This window comes from Phyllobates terribilis, unplaced genomic scaffold (assembly GCF_046119375.1).
Source record: "Phyllobates terribilis strain yellow unplaced genomic scaffold, ASM4611937v1 Scaffold_12__6_contigs__length_324123572, whole genome shotgun sequence".
Taxonomy (NCBI): Eukaryota; Metazoa; Chordata; class Amphibia; order Anura; family Dendrobatidae; genus Phyllobates; species Phyllobates terribilis.
Window position 1 is genome coordinate 309,965,457 of NW_027362772.1, and position 24,013 is coordinate 309,989,469.

Genomic DNA, 24,013 nt, shown 5'->3' on the forward strand with positions numbered 1-24,013 from the left:
GCCCCTATGTATAAGAATATAACTATTATAATACTGCCCCCTATGTACAAGAATATAACTCCTATAATACTGCCCCTTTGTACAAGAATATAAATAGTATAATACTGCTCCTATGTACAAGAATATAACTACTATAATACTGCCCCCTATGTACAAAAATATAACTACTATAATACTGCCCCCTATGTACAAGAATAAAACTACTATAATACTGCCCCCTATGTACAAGAATATAACTACTATAATACTGCCCCCTATGTATAAGAATATAACTACTATAATACTGCCCCCTATGTACGAGAATATAACTACTATAATACTGCCCCCTATATACAAGAATATAACTACTATAATACTGCACCTATGTACAAGAATATAACTACTATAATACTGCCCCTATGTACAAGAATATAACTACTATAATACTGCTCCTATGTATAAGAATATAACTATTATAATACTGCCCCCTATGTACAAGAATATAACTACTATAATACTGCCCCTATGTACAAGAATATAACTACTATAATACTGCCCCTATGTACAAGAATAAAACTACTATAATACTGCCCCCTATGTACAAGAATATAACTACTATAATACTGCCCCCTATGTACAAGAATATAACTACTATAATACTGCCCCCTATGTATGAGAATATAACTACTATAATACTGCCCCCTATATACAAGAATATAACTACTATAATACTGCACCTATGTACAAGAATATAACTACTATAATACTGCTCCTATGTAAAAGAATATAACTACTATAATACTGCTCCTATGTACAAGAATATAACTACTATAATACGGCCCCTATGTACAAGAATATAACTACTATAATACTGCCCCTATTTACAAGAATATAACTATTATAATACGGCCCCTATGTACAAGAATATAACTACTATAATACTGCCCCTATGTACAAGAATATAACTACTATAATACTGGTCCTATGTACAAGAATATAACTACTATAATACTGCCCCCTTTGTACAAGAATATAACTACTATAATACTGCTGCTATGTACAAGAATATAACTACTATAATACTGCCCCCTATGTACAAGAATATAACTACTATAATACTGCCCCCTATGTACAAGAATATAACTACTATAATACTGCCCCTATGTACAAGAATATAACTACTATAATACTGCCCCGTATGTACAAGAATATAACTACTATAATACTGCCCCCTATATGCAAGAATATAACTACTATAATACTGCTCCTATGTACAAGAATATAACTACTATAATACTGCCCCCTATGTACAAGAATATAACTACTATAATACTGCCCCTATGTACAAGAATATAACTACTATAATACTGCTCCTATGTACAAGAATATAACTACTATAATACTGCTCCTATGTGCAAGAATATAACTACTATAATACTGCCCCCTATGTACAAGAATATAACTACTATAATACTGCCCCCTATGTACAAGAATATAACTACTATAATACTGCCCCTATGTACAAAAATATAACTACTATAATACTGCCCCCTATGTACAAGAATATAACTACTATAATACTGCACCTATATACAAGAATATAACTATTATAATACGGCCCCTATGTACAAGAATATAACTACTACAATACTGCTCCTATGTACAAGAATATTACTACTACAATACTGCCCCCTATGTACAAGAATATAACTACTATAATACTGCTCCTATGTACAAGAATATAACTACTATAATACTGCTCCTATGTACAAGAATATAACTACTATAATACTGCTCCTATGTACAAGAATATAACTACTATAATACTGCTCACTATGAACAAGAATATAACTACTATAATACTGCTCCTGTGTACAAGAATATAACTACTATAATACTGCTCCTGTGTACAAGAATATAACTACTATAATACTGCTCCCTATATACAAGAATATAACTACTATAACACTGCCCCTATGCACAAGAATATAACTACTATAATACTGCTCCCTATATACAAGAATATAACTACTATAATACTGCTCCCTATATACAAGAATATAACTATTATAATACTGCCCCTATGTATAAGAATATAACTATTATAATACTGCCCCTATGTATAAGAATATAACTATTATAATACTGCCCCCTATGTACAAGAATATAACTCCTATAATACTGCCCCTTTGTACAAGAATATATCTACTATAATACTGCTCCTATGTACAAGAATATAACTACTATAATACTGCCCCCTATATACAAGAATATAACTACTATAATACTACTCCCTATGTACAAGAATATAACTACTATAATACTGCTCCTGTGTACAAGAATATAACTACTATAATACTGCTCCCTATATACAAGAATATAACTACTATAATACTGCCCCCTATGCACAAGAATATAACTACTATAATACTACTCCCTATGTACAAGAATATGACTACTATAATACTGCTCCTATGTACAAGAATATAACTACTATAATACTGCTCCTGTGTACAAGAATATAACTACTATAATACTGCTCCTATGTACAAGAATATAACTACTATAATACTGCCCCCTATGCACAAGAATATAACTACTATAATACTGCCCCTATGCACAAGAATATAACTACTATAATACTGCCCCTATGCACAAGAATATAACTACTATAATACTGCCCCCTATGTACAAGAATATAACTACTATAATACTGCTCCCTATGCACAAGAATATAACTACTATAATACTGCCCCTATGCACAAGAATATAACTACTATAATACTGCCCCTATGCACAAGAATATAACTACTATAATACTGCCCCCTATGTACAAGAATATAACTACTATAATACTGCTCCCTATGCACAAGAATATAACTACTATAATACTGCTCCCTATATACAAGAATATAACTACTATAATACTGCCCCTATGTACAAGACTATTACTACTATAATACTGCCCCCTATGTACAAGAATATAACTACTATAATACTGCTCCCTATGCACAAGAATATAACTACTATAATACTGCTCCCTATATACAAGAATATAACTACTATAATACTGCCCCTATGTATAAGAATATAACTATTATAATACTGCCCCTATGTACAAGAATATAACTCCTATAATACTGCCCCTTTGTACAAGAATATAACTACTATAATACTGCTCCTATGTACAAGAATATAACTACTATAATACTGCCCCCTATGTACAAGAATATAACTACTATAATACTGCCCCCTATGTACAAGAATAAAACTACTATAATACTGCTCCCTATATACAAGAATATAACTACTATAATACTGCCCCTATGTACAAGACTATTACTACTATAATACTGCCCCCTATGTACAAGAATATAACTACTATAATACTGCTCCCTATGCACAAGAATATAACTACTATAATACTGCTCCCTATATACAAGAATATAACTACTATAATACTGCCCCCTATGTACAAGAATATAACTACTATAATACTGCCCCCTATGTATAAGAATATAACTACTATAATACTGCCCCTATGTACAAGAATATAACTACTATAATACTGCCCCCTATGTACGAGAATATAACTACTATAATACTGCCCCCTATATACGAGAATATAACTACTATAATACTGCACCTATATACAAGAATATAACTACTATAATACTGCTCCTATGTAAAAGAATATAACTACTATAATACTGCTCCTATGTACAAGAATATAACTACTATAATACGGCCCCTATGTACAAGAATATAACTACTATAATACTGCCTCTATGTACAAGAATATAGCTACTATAATACTGCCCCCTATGTACAAGAATATAACTACTATAATACTGCCCCCTATGTACAAGAATATAACTACTATAATACTGCCCCTATGTACAAAAATATAATTACTATAATACTGCCCCCTATGTACAAGAATATAACTACTATAATACTGCCCCCTATGTACAAGAATATAACTACTATAATACTGCTCCTATGTACAAGAATATAACTACTATAATACTGCCCCTATGTACAAGAATATAACTACTATAATACTGCCCCCTATGTACAAGAATATAACTACTATAATACTGCCCCCTATGTACAAGAATATAACTACTATAATACTGCCCCTATGTACAAAAATATAACTACTATAATACTGCCCCCTATGTACAAGAATATAACTACTATAATACTGCACCTATATACAAGAATATAACTTATAATACGGCCCCTATGTACAAGAATATAACTACTATAATACTGCTCCTATGTACAAGAATATAACTACTACAATACTGCCCCCTATGTACAAGAATATAACTACTATAATACTGCTCCTATGTACAAGAATATAACTACTATAATACTGCTCCTATGTACAAGAATATAACTACTATAATACTGCTCCTATGTACAAGAATATAACTACTATAATACTGCTCACTATGAACAAGAATATAACTACTATAATACTGCTCCCTATGTACAAGAATATAACTACTATAATACTGCCTCTATGTACAAGAATATAGCTACTATAATACTGCTCCCTATGTACAAGAATATAACTACTATAATACTGCCCCTCTGTACAATAATATAACTACTATAATACTGCTCCTATGTACAAGAATATAACTACTATAATACTGCTCCCTATATACAAGAATATAACTACTATAATACTGCCCCTATGTATAAGAATATAACTACTATAATACTGCCCCCTATGTACAAGAATATAACTCCTATAATACTGCCCCTTTGTACAAGAATATATCTACTATAATACTGCTCCTATGTACTAGAATATAGCTGCTATAATACTGCTCCTATGTACAAGAATATAACTACTATAATACTGCTCCTATGTACAAGAATATAACTACTATAATACTGCCCCTATGTACAAGAATATAACTACTATAATACTGCTCCTATGTACAAGAATATAACTACTATAATACTGCTCCTATGTACAAGAATATAACTACTATAATACTGCTCCTATGTACAAGAATATAACTACTATAATACTGCCCCCTATGTACAAGAATATAACTACTATAATACTGCTCCTATGTACAAGAATATAACTACTATAATACTGCGCCCTATATACAAGAATATAACTACTATAATACTGCCCCTATGCACAAGAATATAACTACTATAATACTGCTCCTGTGTACAAGAATATAACTACTATAATACTGCTCCCTATATACAAGAATATAACTACTATAATACTGCCCCTATGCACAAGAATATAACTACTATAATACTGCTCCCTATATACAAGAATATAACTACTATAATACTGCTCCCTATATACAAGAATATAACTACTATAATACTGCTCCTGTGTACAAGAATATAACTACTATAATACTGCTCCTGTGTATAAGAATATAACTACTATAATACTGCTCCCTATATACAAGAATATAACTACTATAACACTGCCCCTATGCACAAGAATATAACTACTATAATACTGCTCCCTATATACAAGAATATAACTACTATAATACTGCTCCCTATATACAAGAATATAACTACTATAATACTGCTCCCTATGCACAAGAATATAACTACTATAATACTGCTCCCTATATACAAGAATATAACTACTATAATACTGCCCCTATGTATAAGAATATAACTATTATAATACTGCCCCTATGTATAAGAATATAACTATTATAATACTGCCCCCTATGTACAAGAATATAACTCCTATAATACTGCCCCTTTGTACAAGAATATATCTACTATAATACTGCTCCTATGTACAAGAATATAACTACTATAATACTGCTCCTATGTACAAGAATATAACTACTATAATACTGCTCCCTATATACAAGAATATAACTACTATAATACTGCCCCCTATGCACAAGAATATAACTACTATAATACTGCCCCCTATGTATAAGAATATAACTACTATAATACTGCCCCCTATGTACGAGAATATAACTACTATAATACTGCCCCCTATATACAAGAATATAACTACTATAATACTGCACCTATGTAAAAGAATATAACTACTATAATACTGCCCCTATGTACAAGAATATAACTACTATAATACTGCTCCTATGTATAAGAATATAACTATTATAATACTGCCCCCTATGTACAAGAATATAACTACTATAATACTGCCCCTATGTACAAGAATATAACTACTATAATACTGCCCCTATGTACAAGAATATAACTACTATAATACTGGTCCTATGTACAAGAATATAACTACTATAATACTGCCCCCTTTGTACAAGAATATAACTACTATAATACTGCTGCTATGTACAAGAATATAACTACTATAATACTGCCCCCTATGTACGAGAATATAACTACTATAATACTGCCCCCTATATACAAGAATATAACTACTATAATACTGCACCTATGTACAAGAATATAACTACTATAATACTGCTCCTATGTAAAAGAATATAACTACTATAATACTGCTCCTATGTACAAGAATATAACTACTATAATACGGCCCCTATGTACAAGAATATAACTACTATAATACTGCCCCTATTTACAAGAATATAACTATTATAATACGGCCCCTATGTACAAGAATATAACTACTATAATACTGCCCCTATGTACAAGAATATAACTACTATAATACTGGTCCTATGTACAAGAATATAACTACTATAATACTGCCCCCTTTGTACAAGAATATAACTACTATAATACTGCTGCTATGTACAAGAATATAACTACTATAATACTGCCCCCTATGTACAAGAATATAACTACTATAATACTGCCCCCTATGTACAAGAATATAACTACTATAATACTGCCCCTATGTACAAGAATATAACTACTATAATACTGCCCCGTATGTACAAGAATATAACTACTATAATACTGCCCCTATATGCAAGAATATAACTACTATAATACTGCTCCTATGTACAAGAATATAACTACTATAATACTGCCCCCTATGTACAAGAATATAACTACTATAATACTGCCCCTATGTACAAGAATATAACTACTATAATACTGCTCCTATGTACAAGAATATAACTGCTATAATACTGCTCCTATGTGCAAGAATATAACTACTATAATACTGCTCCTATGTACAAGAATATAACTGCTATAATACTGCTCCTATGTGCAAGAATATAACTACTATAATACTGCTCCTGTGTACAAGAATATAACTACTATAATACTGCCCCCTATGTACAAGAATATAACTACTATAATACTGCTCCTATGTACAAGAATATAACTACTATAATACTGCCCCCTATGTACAAGCATATAACTACTATAATACTGCCCCCTATGTACAAGAATATAACTACTATAATACTGCCCCTATGTACAAGAATATAACTACTATAATACTGCTCCTGTGTACAAGAATATAACTACTATAATACTGCCCCCTATATGCAAGAATATAACTACTATAATACTGCTCCTATGTACAAGAATATAACTACTATAATACTGCTCCTATGTGCAAGAATATAACTACTATAATACTGCTCCTGTGTACAAGAATATAACTACTATAATACTGCCCCCTATGTACAAGAATATAACTACTATAATACTGCCCCGTATGTACAAGAATATAACTACTATAATACTGCTCCCTATATACAAGAATATAACTACTATAATACTGCTCCCTATATACAAGAATATAACTACTATAATACTGCTCCTGTGTACAAGAATATAACTACTATAATACTGCTCCTGTGTATAAGAATATAACTACTATAATACTGCTCCCTATATACAAGAATATAACTACTATAACACTGCCCCTATGCACAAGAATATAACTACTATAATACTGCTCCCTATATACAAGAATATAACTACTATAATACTGCTCCCTATATACAAGAATATAACTACTATAATACTGCTCCCTATGCACAAGAATATAACTACTATAATACTGCTCCCTATATACAAGAATATAACTACTATAATACTGCCCCTATGTATAAGAATATAACTATTATAATACTGCCCCTATGTATAAGAATATAACTCCTATAATACTGCCCCTTTGTACAAGAATATATCTACTATAATACTGCTCCTATGTACAAGAATATAACTACTATAATACTGCTCCTATGTACAAGAATATAACTACTATAATACTGCTCCCTATATACAAGAATATAACTACTATAATACTGCCCCCTATGCACAAGAATATAACTACTATAATACTGCCCCCTATGTACGAGAATATAACTACTATAATACTGCCCCCTATATACAAGAATATAACTACTATAATACTGCACCTATGTACAAGAATATAACTACTATAATACTGCCCCTATGTACAAGAATATAACTACTATAATACTGCTCCTATGTATAAGAATATAACTATTATAATACTGCCCCCTATGTACAAGAATATAACTACTATAATACTGCCCCTATGTACAAGAATATAACTACTATAATACTGCCCCTATGTACAAGAATAAAACTACTATAATACTGCCCCCTATGTACAAGAATATAACTACTATAATACTGCCCCCTATGTACAAGAATATAACTACTATAATACTGCCCCCTATGTACGAGAATATAACTACTATAATACTGCCCCCTATATACAAGAATATAACTACTATAATACTGCACCTATGTACAAGAATATAACTACTATAATACTGCTCCTATGTAAAAGAATATAACTACTATAATACTGCTCCTATGTACAAGAATATAACTACTATAATACGGCCCCTATGTACAAGAATATAACTACTATAATACTGCCCCTATTTACAAGAATATAACTATTATAATACGGCCCCTATGTACAAGAATATAACTACTATAATACTGCCCCTATGTACAAGAATATAACTACTATAATACTGGTCCTATGTACAAGAATATAACTACTATAATACTGCCCCCTTTGTACAAGAATATAACTACTATAATACTGCTGCTATGTACAAGAATATAACTACTATAATACTGCCCCCTATGTACAAGAATATAACTACTATAATACTGCCCCCTATGTACAAGAATATAACTACTATAATACTGCCCCGTATGTACAAGAATATAACTACTATAATACTGCCCCTATGTACAAGAATATAACTACTATAATACTGCCCCGTATGTACAAGAATATAACTACTATAATACTGCCCCTATATGCAAGAATATAACTACTATAATACTGCTCCTATGTACAAGAATATAACTACTATAATACTGCCCCCTATGTACAAGAATATAACTACTATAATACTGCCTGTAACATACCTGGCGGCGTCCTTGCATGGTGGTCCATCTCCCACTGTGCAAGAGGGCGCACTTGATCTCCTGTCCAGAATGTCTCTCTGGCTTCCCTCCATGCTGTCTGTTTGTGTCTGTTTCTGCTGCTTAAGGGCGGCGCCCGATCACTTCCTGCCTTTTGTACCTGCTGTGGGTCACACCCCTTGTGCGTCCTCAGCCTATTGCTGTCTGTCACTTGGTATATAGCTCAGCAGCTCCCTTCTATCCCTGCCTGAGCATAGTGTTTCCTTCAGTGTGTGCTTGCACTCTGAAGGTGCCAGGTCCCGTCTCTTGTCTCCTGCTTTTTGTATCTGTTCCCGTGTCTGAACTGAGTCCTGTATGTCTCCTGCTTTGCGGTATCAGCTCCCGTGTCTGAACTGAGTCCTTTCTGTGTTCTCTTGTCTGTCCTGTCTGAACTCGCTCCTAGCCTGTTCCTCTCGCCTTCTAGTGGCCGATTTCCTAGACCCGCTCCTGTGTCTGGTCTCCCGTGTCTGAACACGCTCCTAGCCTGTTCCTCCTGCCTTCTAGGGGTCGATTACCTAGACCCGTTCCTGTATCTTGTCTGACCTGTCTGAACACGCTCCTTGCCTGTTCGTTCCGCCTCTCTGGGGGCCGTATTCCCAGACCCGCTCCTGTATCCCTCTGCAGTGTCGGTCTCCTCCGTACACTCAGTTCCAGTCTGAACTCTCTCCTGTCCTTTACCTGTTTTGCCTCTATGTCCGTTCCCTTCCTTTTTCTGCAGAGTCTGAACTCGTACCTAACTCCTGCTTGTTGTCTCTGCAAGTACTGTGTGAGTATCTGGCTCTGTCTTTCCCTTCCTGTCTGTTCCGTGTGAACAGAGCCCTGTCCTCCCTGCTCAGCCTTGTCTGCACTCTAGCTGTGCTTGCCTGTAACCCTCTGCCTGTATTGTTCCTGAGTCCCGGTGTGTACTGGGTCCTATCCCGCCTGTGTTCCTACCTGCTAGTGCCTCCCTGTCTGCACTCTAGCTGTGCTTGCCTGTAACCCTCTGCCTGTATTGTTCCTGAGTCCCGGTGTGTACTGGGTCCTATCCCGCCTGTGTTCCTACCTGCTAGTGCCTCCCTGTCTGCACTCTAGCTGTGCTTGTCTTTACCCCCCTGCCTGCATACCCGCCTGCCTGCATACCAGTCGTGCCTGCCTATACCCACCAGTCTGTGTGCCAGCCTACCAGCCTGTTCCTGTATTCCCCTGTGTGGGTCAACAGCCGTGTCCGGGGTCTGTCCTGGAGTAGCACCTGGTCCCTCTGCTCGGTTCCTCCTTGGTGCACTGGCGTCGTATGCCGTCGTGCGACCCTGGTCGGATCGGGTGAATACCTAGTCACGCCCCTCCAGGCATTCACTCTCCGGCACGGTCCAGTGGAATCACTACCAATCACTCGCACACGCCGCTTAGCCCGGGCGTGTGCATAACACTGCCCCTATGTACAAGAATATAACTACTATAATACTGCCCCCTATGTACAAGAATATAACTACTATAATACTGCCCCGTATGTACAAGAATATAACTACTATAATACTGCCCCTATATGCAAGAATATAACTACTATAATACTGCTCCTATGTACAAGAATATAACTGCTATAATACTGCTCCTATGTGCAAGAATATAACTACTATAATACTGCTCCTGTGTACAAGAATATAACTACTATAATACTGCCCCCTATGTACAAGAATATAACTACTATAATACTGCTCCTATGTACAAGAATATAACTACTATAATACTGCCCCCTATGTACAAGCATATAACTACTATAATACTGCCCCCTATGTACAAGAATATAACTACTATAATACTGCCCCTATGTACAAGAATATAACTACTATAATACTGCTCCTGTGTACAAGAATATAACTACTATAATACTGCCCCCTATATGCAAGAATATAACTACTATAATACTGCTCCTATGTGCAAGAATATAACTACTATAATACTGCTCCTATGTGCAAGAATATAACTACTATAATACTGCTCCTGTGTACAAGAATATAACTACTATAATACTGCCCCCTATGTACAAGAATATAACTACTATAATACTGCCCCGTATGTACAAGAATATAACTACTATAATACTGCTCCTATGTACAAGAATATAACTACTATAATACTGCCCCGTATGTACAAGAATATAACTACTATAATACTGCCCCCTATGTACAAGAATATAACTACTATAATACTGCCCCCTATATACACATATATTCGGGGTTCACTTGCAGATATAACACACATGCGGCATTATATAGAGAGGTAATAATATCCGTTACCTGCTTCCGGCTAATCCCTGCAAAACAACAGAAATTTGGTTAGGGCTTTTTACATTTATTCCTTTTTCATCAGAGAATATTATTTTCTTGCTTTTCTGGAGTTTCCGTTTCGATCAGATGACTCCTTATGAGTTGCGGGGGAGGAGAGGATTGAATTTTTTTAGAATTTTATAACATTGGGACTAAAAGACTCTGATAAAACCCAGCAGTGGAGGAGGTCCGAGTCGCGGTGGTCCGAGCCGCTCCCCCCTCAGTCCCCAGTCGTCCTCGGAGACGCTGGTGCCGTCTGATCGCCCTGATCCCGGTCGGAGCGATCTCTGACACCTATAGGCGACAAGTCGCTGACATAAAGACTTGGCGCCATTATTTGCACTCACCACTTGGCGCGGAATATTCACGTTATATTTCAGGGTGAAGTTCTGCTTGGACAGAGCGATTCTGCAAAGAAATCACAACAGATTTAACCCCTTCTGCCCCATGTCCGCCTGATGAAGCCTCCGAGGTCAAGACGCTCACCCCTTCTCGGAGCAGTACTGGTAGAACTTCTTGCAGGTGGCTTGTAGGAGTCTCAGCCCTCCCAGATATCTGCCGGTCAGGAGGGTACGAGGGCAAGAAAAGGGCACAAGATACAAAGTGTCAATGTCAAATGAATGAGTGAAACCAAAAATGATTGACCAGACGACGCCGAGCGATTCCGAGACCAGACGACGCCGAGCGATACCGAGACCAGACGCCGCCGAGCGATACCGAGACCAGACGACGCCGAGCGATACCGAGACCAGACGACGCCGAGCGATACCGAGACCAGACGACGCCGAGCGATACCGAGACCAGACGCCGCCGAGCGATACCGAGACCAGACGCCGCCGAGCGATACCGAGACCAGACGACGCCGAGCGATACCGAGACCAGACGCCGCCGAGCGATACCGAGACCAGACGCCGCCGAGCGATACCGAGATCAGACGACGCCGAGTTATACCGAGACCAGACGACGCCGAGCGATACCGAGACCAGACGCCGCCGAGCGATACAGAGACCAGACGACGCCGAGCGATACCGAGACCAGACGACGCCGAGCGATACCGAGACCAGACGCCGCCGAGCGATACCAACCAGACGACGCCGAGCGATACCGAGACCAGACGACGCCGAGTTATACCGAGACCAGACGCCCCCGAGCGATACCGAGTCGAGACGACGACAAGTGATACCGAGACCAGACGACGACGAGCGATACAGAGACCAGACAAAGCCGAGCGATACCGAGTCCAGACGACGACGAGCGATACCGAGACCAGACGAAGCCGAGCGATACCGAGATCAGACGACGCCGAGCGATACCGAGACCAGACGACGCCGAGCGATACCGAGACCAGACGACGCCGAGCGATACCGAGACCAGACGACGCCGAGCGATACCGAGACCAGACGACGCCGAGCGATACCGAGACCAGACGACGCCGAGCGATACCGAGACCAGACGACGCCGAGCAATACCGAGACCAGACGACGCCGAGCTATACCGAGACCAGACGACGCCGAGCGATACCGAGACCAGAAGACGCCGAGCGATACCGAGACCAGAAGACGCCGAGCGATACCGAGACCAGACGACGCCGAGCGATACCGAGACCAGACGACGCCGAGCGATACCGAGACCAGACGACGCCGAGCGATACCGAGACCAGACGACGCCGAGCGATACCGAGACCAGACGACGCCGAGCGATACCGAGACCAGACGACGCCGAGCGATACCGAGACCAGACGACGCCGAGCGATACCGAGACCAGACGCCGCCGAGCGATACCGAGACCAGAGGACGCCGAGCGATACCGAGGCCAGACGGTGCTGAGCGATACCGAGACCAGATGATGCTGAGCTATACCGAAACCAGACAAATGCTAAGCTATACCGAGACCAGACGGTGCCGAGCAATACCGAGACCAGACGATGCTGAGCTATACCGAGACCAGAAGGATCCTGTATCACCACAGATCTGGTTATGTCACCCCTCCCCCACTCACCCCTCTTTTCGGCTGATATAATGGAGATCCAGCAAACTCCCGAACTCTGTTGGGTCATTTAAGGGATGAGGCACCAAAACCTGATTGGATGAAGCAGACAACACTCAATGACTCTGCAGCACCGACACAGAGGATCATCAGCAGCACAGAGTATGTCAGGAAAGGAGCATTCTGATCTAGGAGGAGGTGACAGAGGGAACGCAACCTTCCGCTCATTACACATTCAGACGCTTTAAGGCGTCAGCTTTGAACCGGGCTGAAAGCAAATCGGAAAATGAGGAGGACTACAAGTCCCAGCGCTGCCTCCTGGATACAATGCGGCAATCACAGCTCCGCGCCGTCCCCTCCTCGCAGATTTGCATATTTTGCACTTAGCTGATGCTTATTACACTACAAACCTCCATATAATGGGAGCGATGGGGACGAGCGGAGTCCCGGCCGCCGCTCGTCTCCTGCCACACACTTTTATCTCCCATTGAGAACCCATAACCAGCGGGATGATGGACGCCCCCCGAGCCTCTTACCAGCTTCTTACTCTCAGAGATCGTGACCTCGGCCCAAAAGTTGGAAATCGTCATAGAAATCGTCTTCCCGTAATATCCATCCGACGGGTTTCCAATAATCCCGATTCTGAGGAGAGGAAACAAGTAACAGGTGACAATGGGGAGAGAAGAGTTACAACATCCACATGAGGGCGCCGCTGGTCCCGGAGAACTGTGCTCCCTACCTGGCATACGATCTGCAGGTGATCGCCTTCACCCGCCGCTGGCATTTCACAGCAGAGTAGTGAGCCAACCACTTAGTGTAATCCGGCAAGCCCTAGAACATAGGCGACGCCAAGACACAAGGAAACGCTCAGATTATAGCAGCTGTACACAGACATGGTTATATGCAGACGATGCCCAGGTTATACCAGCTGTACATATATAATTATATACAGGAGATGTCCAGGTTATACCAGCTGTGCATATATAATTATATACAGGAGATGCCCAGGTTATACCACCTGTACATATATAATTATATACAGGAGATGCCCAGATTATACCAGCTGTACATATATAATTATATACAGGAGATGCCCAGGTTATACCACCTGTACATATATAATTATATACAGGAGATGCCCAGATTATACCAGCTGTACATATATAATTATATACAGGAGATGCCCAGGTTATACCAGCTGTACATATATAATTATATACAGGAGATGCCCAGGTTATACCAGCTGTACATATATAATTATATACAGGAGATGTCCAGGTTATACCAGCTGTACATATATAATTATATACAGGAGATGCCCAGGTTATACCAGCTGTACATATATAATTATATACAGGAGATGCCCAGGTTATACCAGCTGTACATATATAATTATATACAGGAGATGCCCAGGTTATACCAGCTGTACATATATAATTATATACAGGAGATGTCCAGGTTATACCAGCTGTACATATATAATTATATACAGGAGATGCCCGGGTTATACCAGCTGTACATATATAATTATATACAGGAGATGCCCAGGTTATACCAGCTGTACATATATAATTATATACAGGAGATACCCAGGTTATACCGACTGTACATATATAATTATATACAGGAGATGCCCAGGTTATACCAGCTGTACATATATAATTATATACAGGCGATGCCCAGGTTATACCAGCTGTACATGTATAATTATATACAGACGATGCCCAGGTTATACCAGCTGTACATATATAATTATATACAGGAGATGCCCGGGTTATACCAGCTGTACATATATAATTATATACAGGAGATGCCCAGGTTATACCAGCTGTACATATATAATTATATACAGGAGATGTCCAGGTTATACCAGCTGTACATATATAATTATATACAGGAGATGCCCGGGTTATACCAGCTGTACATATATAATTATATACAGGAGATGCCCAGGTTATACCTGCTGTACATATATAATTATATACAGGAGATACCCAGGTTATACCGACTGTACATATATAATTATATACAGGAGATGCCCAGGTTATACCAGCTGTACATATATAATTATATACAGGCGATGCCCAGGTTATACCAGCTGTACATGTATAATTATATACAGGCGATGCCCAGGTTATACCAGCTGTACATATATAATTATATACAGGAGATGCCCGGGTTATACCAGCTGTACATATATAATTATATACAGGAGATGCCCAGGTTATACCAGCTGTACATATATAATTATATACAGGAGATGTCCAGGTTATACCAGCTGTACATATATAATTATATACAGGAGATGCCCGGGTTATACCAGCTGTACATATATAATTATATACAGGAGATGCCCAGGTTATACCTGCTGTACATATATAATTATATACAGGAGATACCCAGGTTATACCGACTGTACATATATAATTATATACAGGAGATACCCAGATTATACCAGCTGTACATATATAATTATATACAGGAGATGCCCAGGTTATACCGACTGTACATATATAATTATTTACAGGACATGCCCAGGTTATACCAGCTATACATATATAATTATATACAGGAGATGTCCAGGTTATACCTGCTGTACATATATAATTATATACAGGAGATACCCAGGTTATACCAGCTGTACATATATAATTATATACAGGAGATGCCCAGGTTATACCAGCTGTACATATATAATTATATACAGGAGATGCCCAGGTTATACCAGCTGTACATATATAATTATATACAGGAGATGTCCAGGTTATACCGGCTGTACATATATAATTATATACAGGAGATACCCAGGTTATACCAGCTGTACATATATAATTATATACAGGAGATGTCCAGGTTATACCGGCTGTACATATATAATTATATACAGGAGATGTCCAGGTTATACCGACTGTACATATATAATTATATACAGGAGATGCCCAGGTTATACCAGCTGAACATATATAATTATATGCAGGAGATGCCCAGGTTATACCAGCTGTTCATATATAATTATATACAGGAGATGCCCAGGTTATACCGGCTGTACATATATAATTATATACAGAAGATGCCCAGGTTATACCGGCTGTGCATATATAATTATATATAGCAGATACCCAGGTTATACCAGCTGTACATATATAATTATATACAGGAGATGTCCAGGTTATACCAGCTGTTCATATATAATTATATACAGGAGATGCCCAGGTTATACCGGCTGTACATATATAATTATATACAGAAGATGTCCAGGTTATACCAGCTGTACATATATAATTATATACAGGAGATGCCCAGGTTATACCAGCTGTAGATATATAATTATATACAGGAGATGTCCAGGTTATACCAGCTGTACTTATATAATTATATACAGGAGATGCCCAGGTTATACCAGCTGTACATATATAATTATATACAGGAGATGCCCAGGTTATACCAGCTGTACATATATAATTATATACAGGAGATACCCAGGTTATACCGGCTGCACATATATAATTATATACAGGAGATACCCAGGTTATACCAGCTGTACATATATAATTATATACAGGAGATGCCCAGGTTATACCAGCTGTACATATATAATTATATACAGGAGATGCCCAGGTTATACCAGCTGTACATATATAATTATATACAGGAGATGCCCAGGTTATACCAGCTGTACATATATAATTATATACAGGAGATGCCCAGGTTATACCAGCTGTACATATATAATTATATACAGGAGATGCCCAGGTTATACCAGCTGTACATATATAATTATATACAGGAGATGCCCAGGTTATACCAGCTGTACATATATAATTATATACAGGCGATGCCCAGGTTATACCAGCTGTACATATATAATTATATAAAGGAGTTGTCCAGGTTATACCAGCTGTACATATATAATTATATACAGGAGATGCCCGGGTTATACCAGCTGTACATATATAATTATATACAGGAGATGCCCGGGTTATACCAGCTGTACATATATAATTATATACAGGAGATACCCAGGTTATACCGACTGTACATATATAATTATATACAGGAGATGCCCAGGTTATACCGACTGTACATATATAATAATATACAGAAGATGTCCAGGTTATACCGACTGTACATATATAATTATATACAGAAGATGTCCAGGTTATATCAGCTGTACATATATAATTATATACAGGAGATGTCCAGGTTATACCGACTGTACATATATAATTATATACAGAAGATGCCCAGGTTATACCAGCTGTACATATATAATTATATACAGGAGATGCCCGGGTTATACCAGCTGTACATATATAATTATATACAGGAGATACCCAGGTTATACCGACTGTACATATATAATTATATACAGGAGATGCCCAGGTTATACCGACTGTACATATATAATTATATACAGGACATGCCCAGGTTATACCAGCTGTACATATATAATTATATACAGGAGATGCCCAGGTTATACCAGCTGTACATATATAATTATATACAGGAGATGCCCAGGTTATACCAGCTGTACATATATAATTATATACAGGAGATGTCCAGGTTATACCAGCTGTACATATATAATTATATACAGGAGATGTCCAGGTTATACCAGCTGTACATAATTATATACAGGAGATGCCCAGGTTATACCAGCTGTACATATATAATTATATACAGGAGATGTCCAGGTTATACCAGCTGTACATATATAATTATATACAGGAGATGCCCAGGTTATACCAGCTGTACATATATAATTATATACAGGAGATGTCCAGGTTATACCAGCTGTACATATATAATTATATACAGGAGAAACCCAGGTTATACCAGCTGTACATATATAATTATATACAGGAGATGCCCAGGTTATACCAGCTGTACATATATAATTATATACAGGAGATGCCCAGGTTATACCAGCTGTACATATATAATTATATACAGGAGATACCCAGGTTATACCAGCTGTACATATATAATTATATACAGGAGATGCCCAGGTTATACCAGCTGTACATATATAATTATATACAGGAGATGCCCAGGTTATAGCAGCTGTACATATATAATTATATACAAGAGATGCCCAGGTTATAGCAGCTGTACATATAGAATTATATACAGGAGATGCCCAGGTTATAGCAGCTGTACATATATCATTATATACAGGAGATGCCCAGGTTATACCATCTGTATATATATAATTATATACAGGAGATACCCAGGTAATACCAGCTGTACATATATAATTATATACAGGAGATGCCCAGGTTATACCAGCTGTACATATATAATTATATACAGGAGATGCCCAGGTTATATCAGCTGTACATATATAATTATATACAGAGAAGCCCAGGTTATACCGGCTGTACATATATAATTATATACAGGAGATGCCCAGGTTATACCAACAGTACATATATAATTATATACAGGAGATACTCAGGTTGTAGAAGCTGTACATATATAATTATATACAGGAGATGTCCAGGTTATACCAGCTGTACATATATAATTATATACAGGAGATGCCCAGGTTATACCAGCTGTACAAATATAATTATATGCAGACGATGCCCAGGTTATACCGACTGTACATATATAATTATATACAGGAGATGCCCAGGTTATACCAGCTGTACATATATAATTATATACAGGAGATGCCCGGGTTATAAAGGCTGTACATATATAATTATATACAGGAGATGCCCAGGTTATACCAGCTGTACATATATAATTATATACAGGAGATGCCCAGGTTACACCAGCTGTACATATATAATTATATACAGGAGATGCCCAGGTTATACCAGCTGTACATATATAATTATATACAGGAGATGCCAAGGTTATACCGGCTGTACATATATAATTATATGCAGGCGATGCCCAGGTTATACCAGCTGTACATATATAATTATATAAAGGAGATGACCAGGTTATACCAGCTGTACATATATAATTATATACAGGAGATGCCCAGGTTATACCAGCTGTACATATATAATTATATACAGGAGATGCCCGGGTTATACCGGCTGTACATATATAATTATACACAGGAGATGCCCAGGTTATACCAGCTGTACATATATAATTATATACAGGAGATGCCCAGGTTACACCAGCTGTACAAATATAATTATATACAGGAGATGCCCAGGTTATACCAGCTGTACATATATAATTATATACAGGAAATGCCCAGGTTATACCGGCTGTACATATATAATTATATACAGGAGATGCCCAGGTTATACCAGCTGTACATATATAATTATATAAAGGAGATGCCCAGGTTATACCAGCTGTACATATATAATTATATACAGGAGATGCACAGGTTATACCAGCTGTACATATATAATTATATACAGGAGATGTCCAAGTTATACCAGCTGTACATATATAATTATATACAGGAGATGCCCAGGTTATACCAGCTGTACATGTATAATTATATACAGGAGATGTCCAGGTTATACCTGCTGTACATGTATAATTATATACAGGAGATGTCCAGGTTATACCAGCTGTACATGTATAATTATATACAGGAGATGCCCAGGTTATACCAGCTGTACATATATAATTATATACAGAAGATGCCCAGGTTATACCACCTGTACATATATAATTATATACAGGAGATGCCCAGGTTATACCAGCTGTACATATATAATTATATACAGGAGATGCCCAGGTTATACCAGCTGTACATATATAATTATATACAGGAGATGTCCAGGTTATACCTGCTGTACATGTATAATTATATACAGGAGATGTCCAGGTTATACCAGCTGTACTTATATAATTATATACAGGAGATGCCCGGGTTATACCGGCTGTACATATATAATTATATACAGGAGATGCCCGGGTTATACCAGCTGTACATATATAATTGTATACAGGAGATGCCCAGGTTATACCAGCTGTACATATATAATTATATACAGGAGATGCCCAGGTTATACCAGCTGTACATATATAATTATATACAGGAGATGCCCAGGTTATACCAGCTGTACATGTATAATTATATACAGGAGATACCCAGGGTATACCGGCTGCACATATATAATTATATACAGGAGATGCCCAGGTTATACCACCTGTACATATATAATTATATACAGGAGATGCCCAGGTTATACCAGCTGTACATATATAATTATATACAGGACATGCCCGGGTTATACCAGCTGTACATATATAATCGTATACAGGAGATGCCCAGGTTATACCAGCTATACATATATAATTATATACAGGAGATGCCCAGGTTATACCAACTGTACATATATAATTATATACAGAAGATGCCCAGGTTATACCAGCTGTACATGTATAATTATATACAGGAGATGCCCGGATTATACCGGCTGTACATATATAATTATATACAGAAGATGTCCAGGTTATACCAGCTGTACTTATATAATTATATACAGGAGATGCCCGGGTTATACCAGCTGTACATATATAATTATATACAGGAGATGCCCAGGTTATACCAGCTGTACTTATATAATTATATACAGGAGATGCCCGGGTTATACCAGCTGTACATATATAATTATATACAGGAGATGCCCAGGTTATACCAGCTGTACTTATATAATTATATACAGGAGATGCCCAGGTTATACCGGCTGTACATATATAATTATATACAGAAGATGCCCAGGTTATACCAGCTGTACATATATAATTATATACAGAAGATGCCCAGGTTATACCAGCTGTACTTATATAATTATATACAGGAGATGTTCAGGTTATACCAGCTGTACATATATAATTATATACAGGAGATGCCCAGGTTATACCAGCTGTACATATATAATTATATACAGGAGATCCCCAGGTTATACCAGCTGTACATATATAAATATATACAGGAGATACCCAGGTTATACCAGCTGTACATATATAAATATATACAGGAGATACCCAGGTTATACCAGCTGTACATATATAAATATATACAGGAGATACACAGGTTATACCAGCTGTACATATATAATTATATACAGGAGATGCCCAGGTTATACCAGCTGTACATATATAATTATATACAGGAGATGCCCAGGTTATACCAGCTGTACATATATAATTATATATAAGACATGCCCAGGTTATACCAGCTGTACATATATAATTATATACAGAAGATGCCCAGGTTATACCAGCTGTACATATATAATGATATACAGGAGATGCCCAGGTTATACCAGCTGTACATATATAATTATATACAGAAGATGCCCAGGTTATACCAGCTGTACTTATATAATTATATACAGAAGATGCCCAGGTTATACCAGCTGTACATATATAATTATATACAGGAGATGCCCAGGTTATACCAGCTGTACATATATAATTATATACAGGACATGCCCGGGTTATACCAGCTGTACATATATAATTGTATACAGGAGATGCCCAGGTTATACCAGCTGTACATATATAATTATATACAGGAGATGCCCAGGTTATACCAGCTGTACATATATAATTATATACAGAAGATGCCCAGGTTATACCAGCTGTACATATATAATTATATAGAGGAGATGCCCAGGTTATACCAGCTGTACATATATAATTATATACAGGAGATGCCCAGGTTATACCAGCTGTACATATATAATGATATACAGGAGATGCCCAGGTTATACCAGCTGTACATATATAATTATATACAGAAGATGCCCAGGTTATACCAGCTGTACTTATATAATTATATACAGAAGATGCCCAGGTTATACCAGCTGTACTTATATAATTATATACAGGAGATGCCCAGGTTATACCAGCTGTACATATATAATTATATACAGGACATGCCCGGGTTATACCAGCTGTACATATATAATTGTATACAGGAGATGCCCAGGTTATACCAGCTGTACATATATAATTATATACAGGAGATGCCCAGGTTATACCAGCTGTACATATATAATTATATACAGAAGATGCCCAGGTTATACCACCTGTACATATATAATTATATACAGGAGATGTCCAGGTTATACCAGCTGTACTTATATAATTATATACAGGAGATGCCCAGGTTATACCAGCTGTACATATATAATTATATACAGGAGATGCCCAGATTATACCAGCTGTACATATATAATTATATACAGGAGATGTCCAGGTTATACCAGCTGTACTTATATAATTATATACAGGAGATGCCCGGGTTATACCGGCTGTACATATATAATTATATACAGGAGATGCCCGGGTTATACCAGCTGTACATATATAATTGTATACAGGAGATGCCCAGGTTATACCAGCTGTACATATATAATTATATACAGGAGATGCCCAGGTTATACCAGCTGTACATATATAATTATATACAGGAGATGCCCAGGTTATACCAGCTGTACATATATAATTATATACAGGAGATGCCCGGGTTATACCAGCTGTACATATATAATTATATACAGGAGATGCCCGGGTTATACCAGCTGTACATATATAATTGTATACAGGAGATGCCCAGGTTATACCAGCTGTACATATATAATTATATACAGGAGATGCCCAGGTTATACCAGCTGTGCATGTATAATTATATACAGGAGATGCCCAGGTTATACCAGCTGTACATATATAATTATACACAGGAGATGCCCGGGTTATACCAGCTGTACATATATAATTATATACAGGAGATGCCCAGGTTATACCAGCTGTACATATATAATTGTATACAGGAGATGCCCAGGTTATACCAGCTGTACATATATAATTATATATAGGAGATGCCCAGGTTATACCAGCTGTACATGTATAATTATATACAGGAGATACCCAGGTTGTACCGGCTGCACATATATAATTATATAAAGGAGATGCCCAGGTTATACCAGCTGTACATATATAATTGTATACAGGAGATGCCCAGGTTATACCAGCTGTACATATATAATTATATATAGGAGATGCCCAGGTTATACCAGCTGTACATGTATAATTATATACAGGAGATACCCAGGTTATACCGGCTGCACATATATAATTATATAAAGGAGATGCCCAGGTTATACCAGCTGTACATATATAATTATATACAGGAGATGCCCAGGTTATACCAGCTGTACATATATAATTATATACAGGAGATGTCCAGGTTATACCTGCTGTACATGTATAATTATATACAGGAGATGTCCAGGTTATACCTGCTGTACATGTATAATTATATACAGGAGATGTCCAGGTTATACCAGCTGTACATGTATAATTATATACAGGAGATACCCAGGGTATACCGGCTGCACATATATAATTATATACAGGAG

The 24,013-nt window shown here is 37.4% G+C and overlaps 1 protein-coding gene across 2 annotated transcripts in view; it reads right to left on the reverse strand.

The window, feature by feature from the left end:
* LOC141172832 (uncharacterized) overlaps window positions 1–24,013 on the reverse strand; it is a 183,070-nt gene that overhangs the window by 63,905 nt on the left and 95,152 nt on the right. For both annotated transcript variants that reach the window (XM_073657389.1, XM_073657390.1), the window contains exons 9-14: window positions 14,398–14,489; window positions 14,195–14,300; window positions 13,671–13,750; window positions 12,159–12,227; window positions 12,020–12,080; window positions 11,643–11,659 (exon numbers count right to left, since the gene is read on the reverse strand). In XM_073657389.1, coding sequence (XP_073513490.1) covers window positions 11,643–11,659; window positions 12,020–12,080; window positions 12,159–12,227; window positions 13,671–13,750; window positions 14,195–14,300; window positions 14,398–14,489 — 425 coding nt within the window. The remainder of the gene's footprint in view (window positions 1–11,642; window positions 11,660–12,019; window positions 12,081–12,158; window positions 12,228–13,670; window positions 13,751–14,194; window positions 14,301–14,397; window positions 14,490–24,013) is intronic.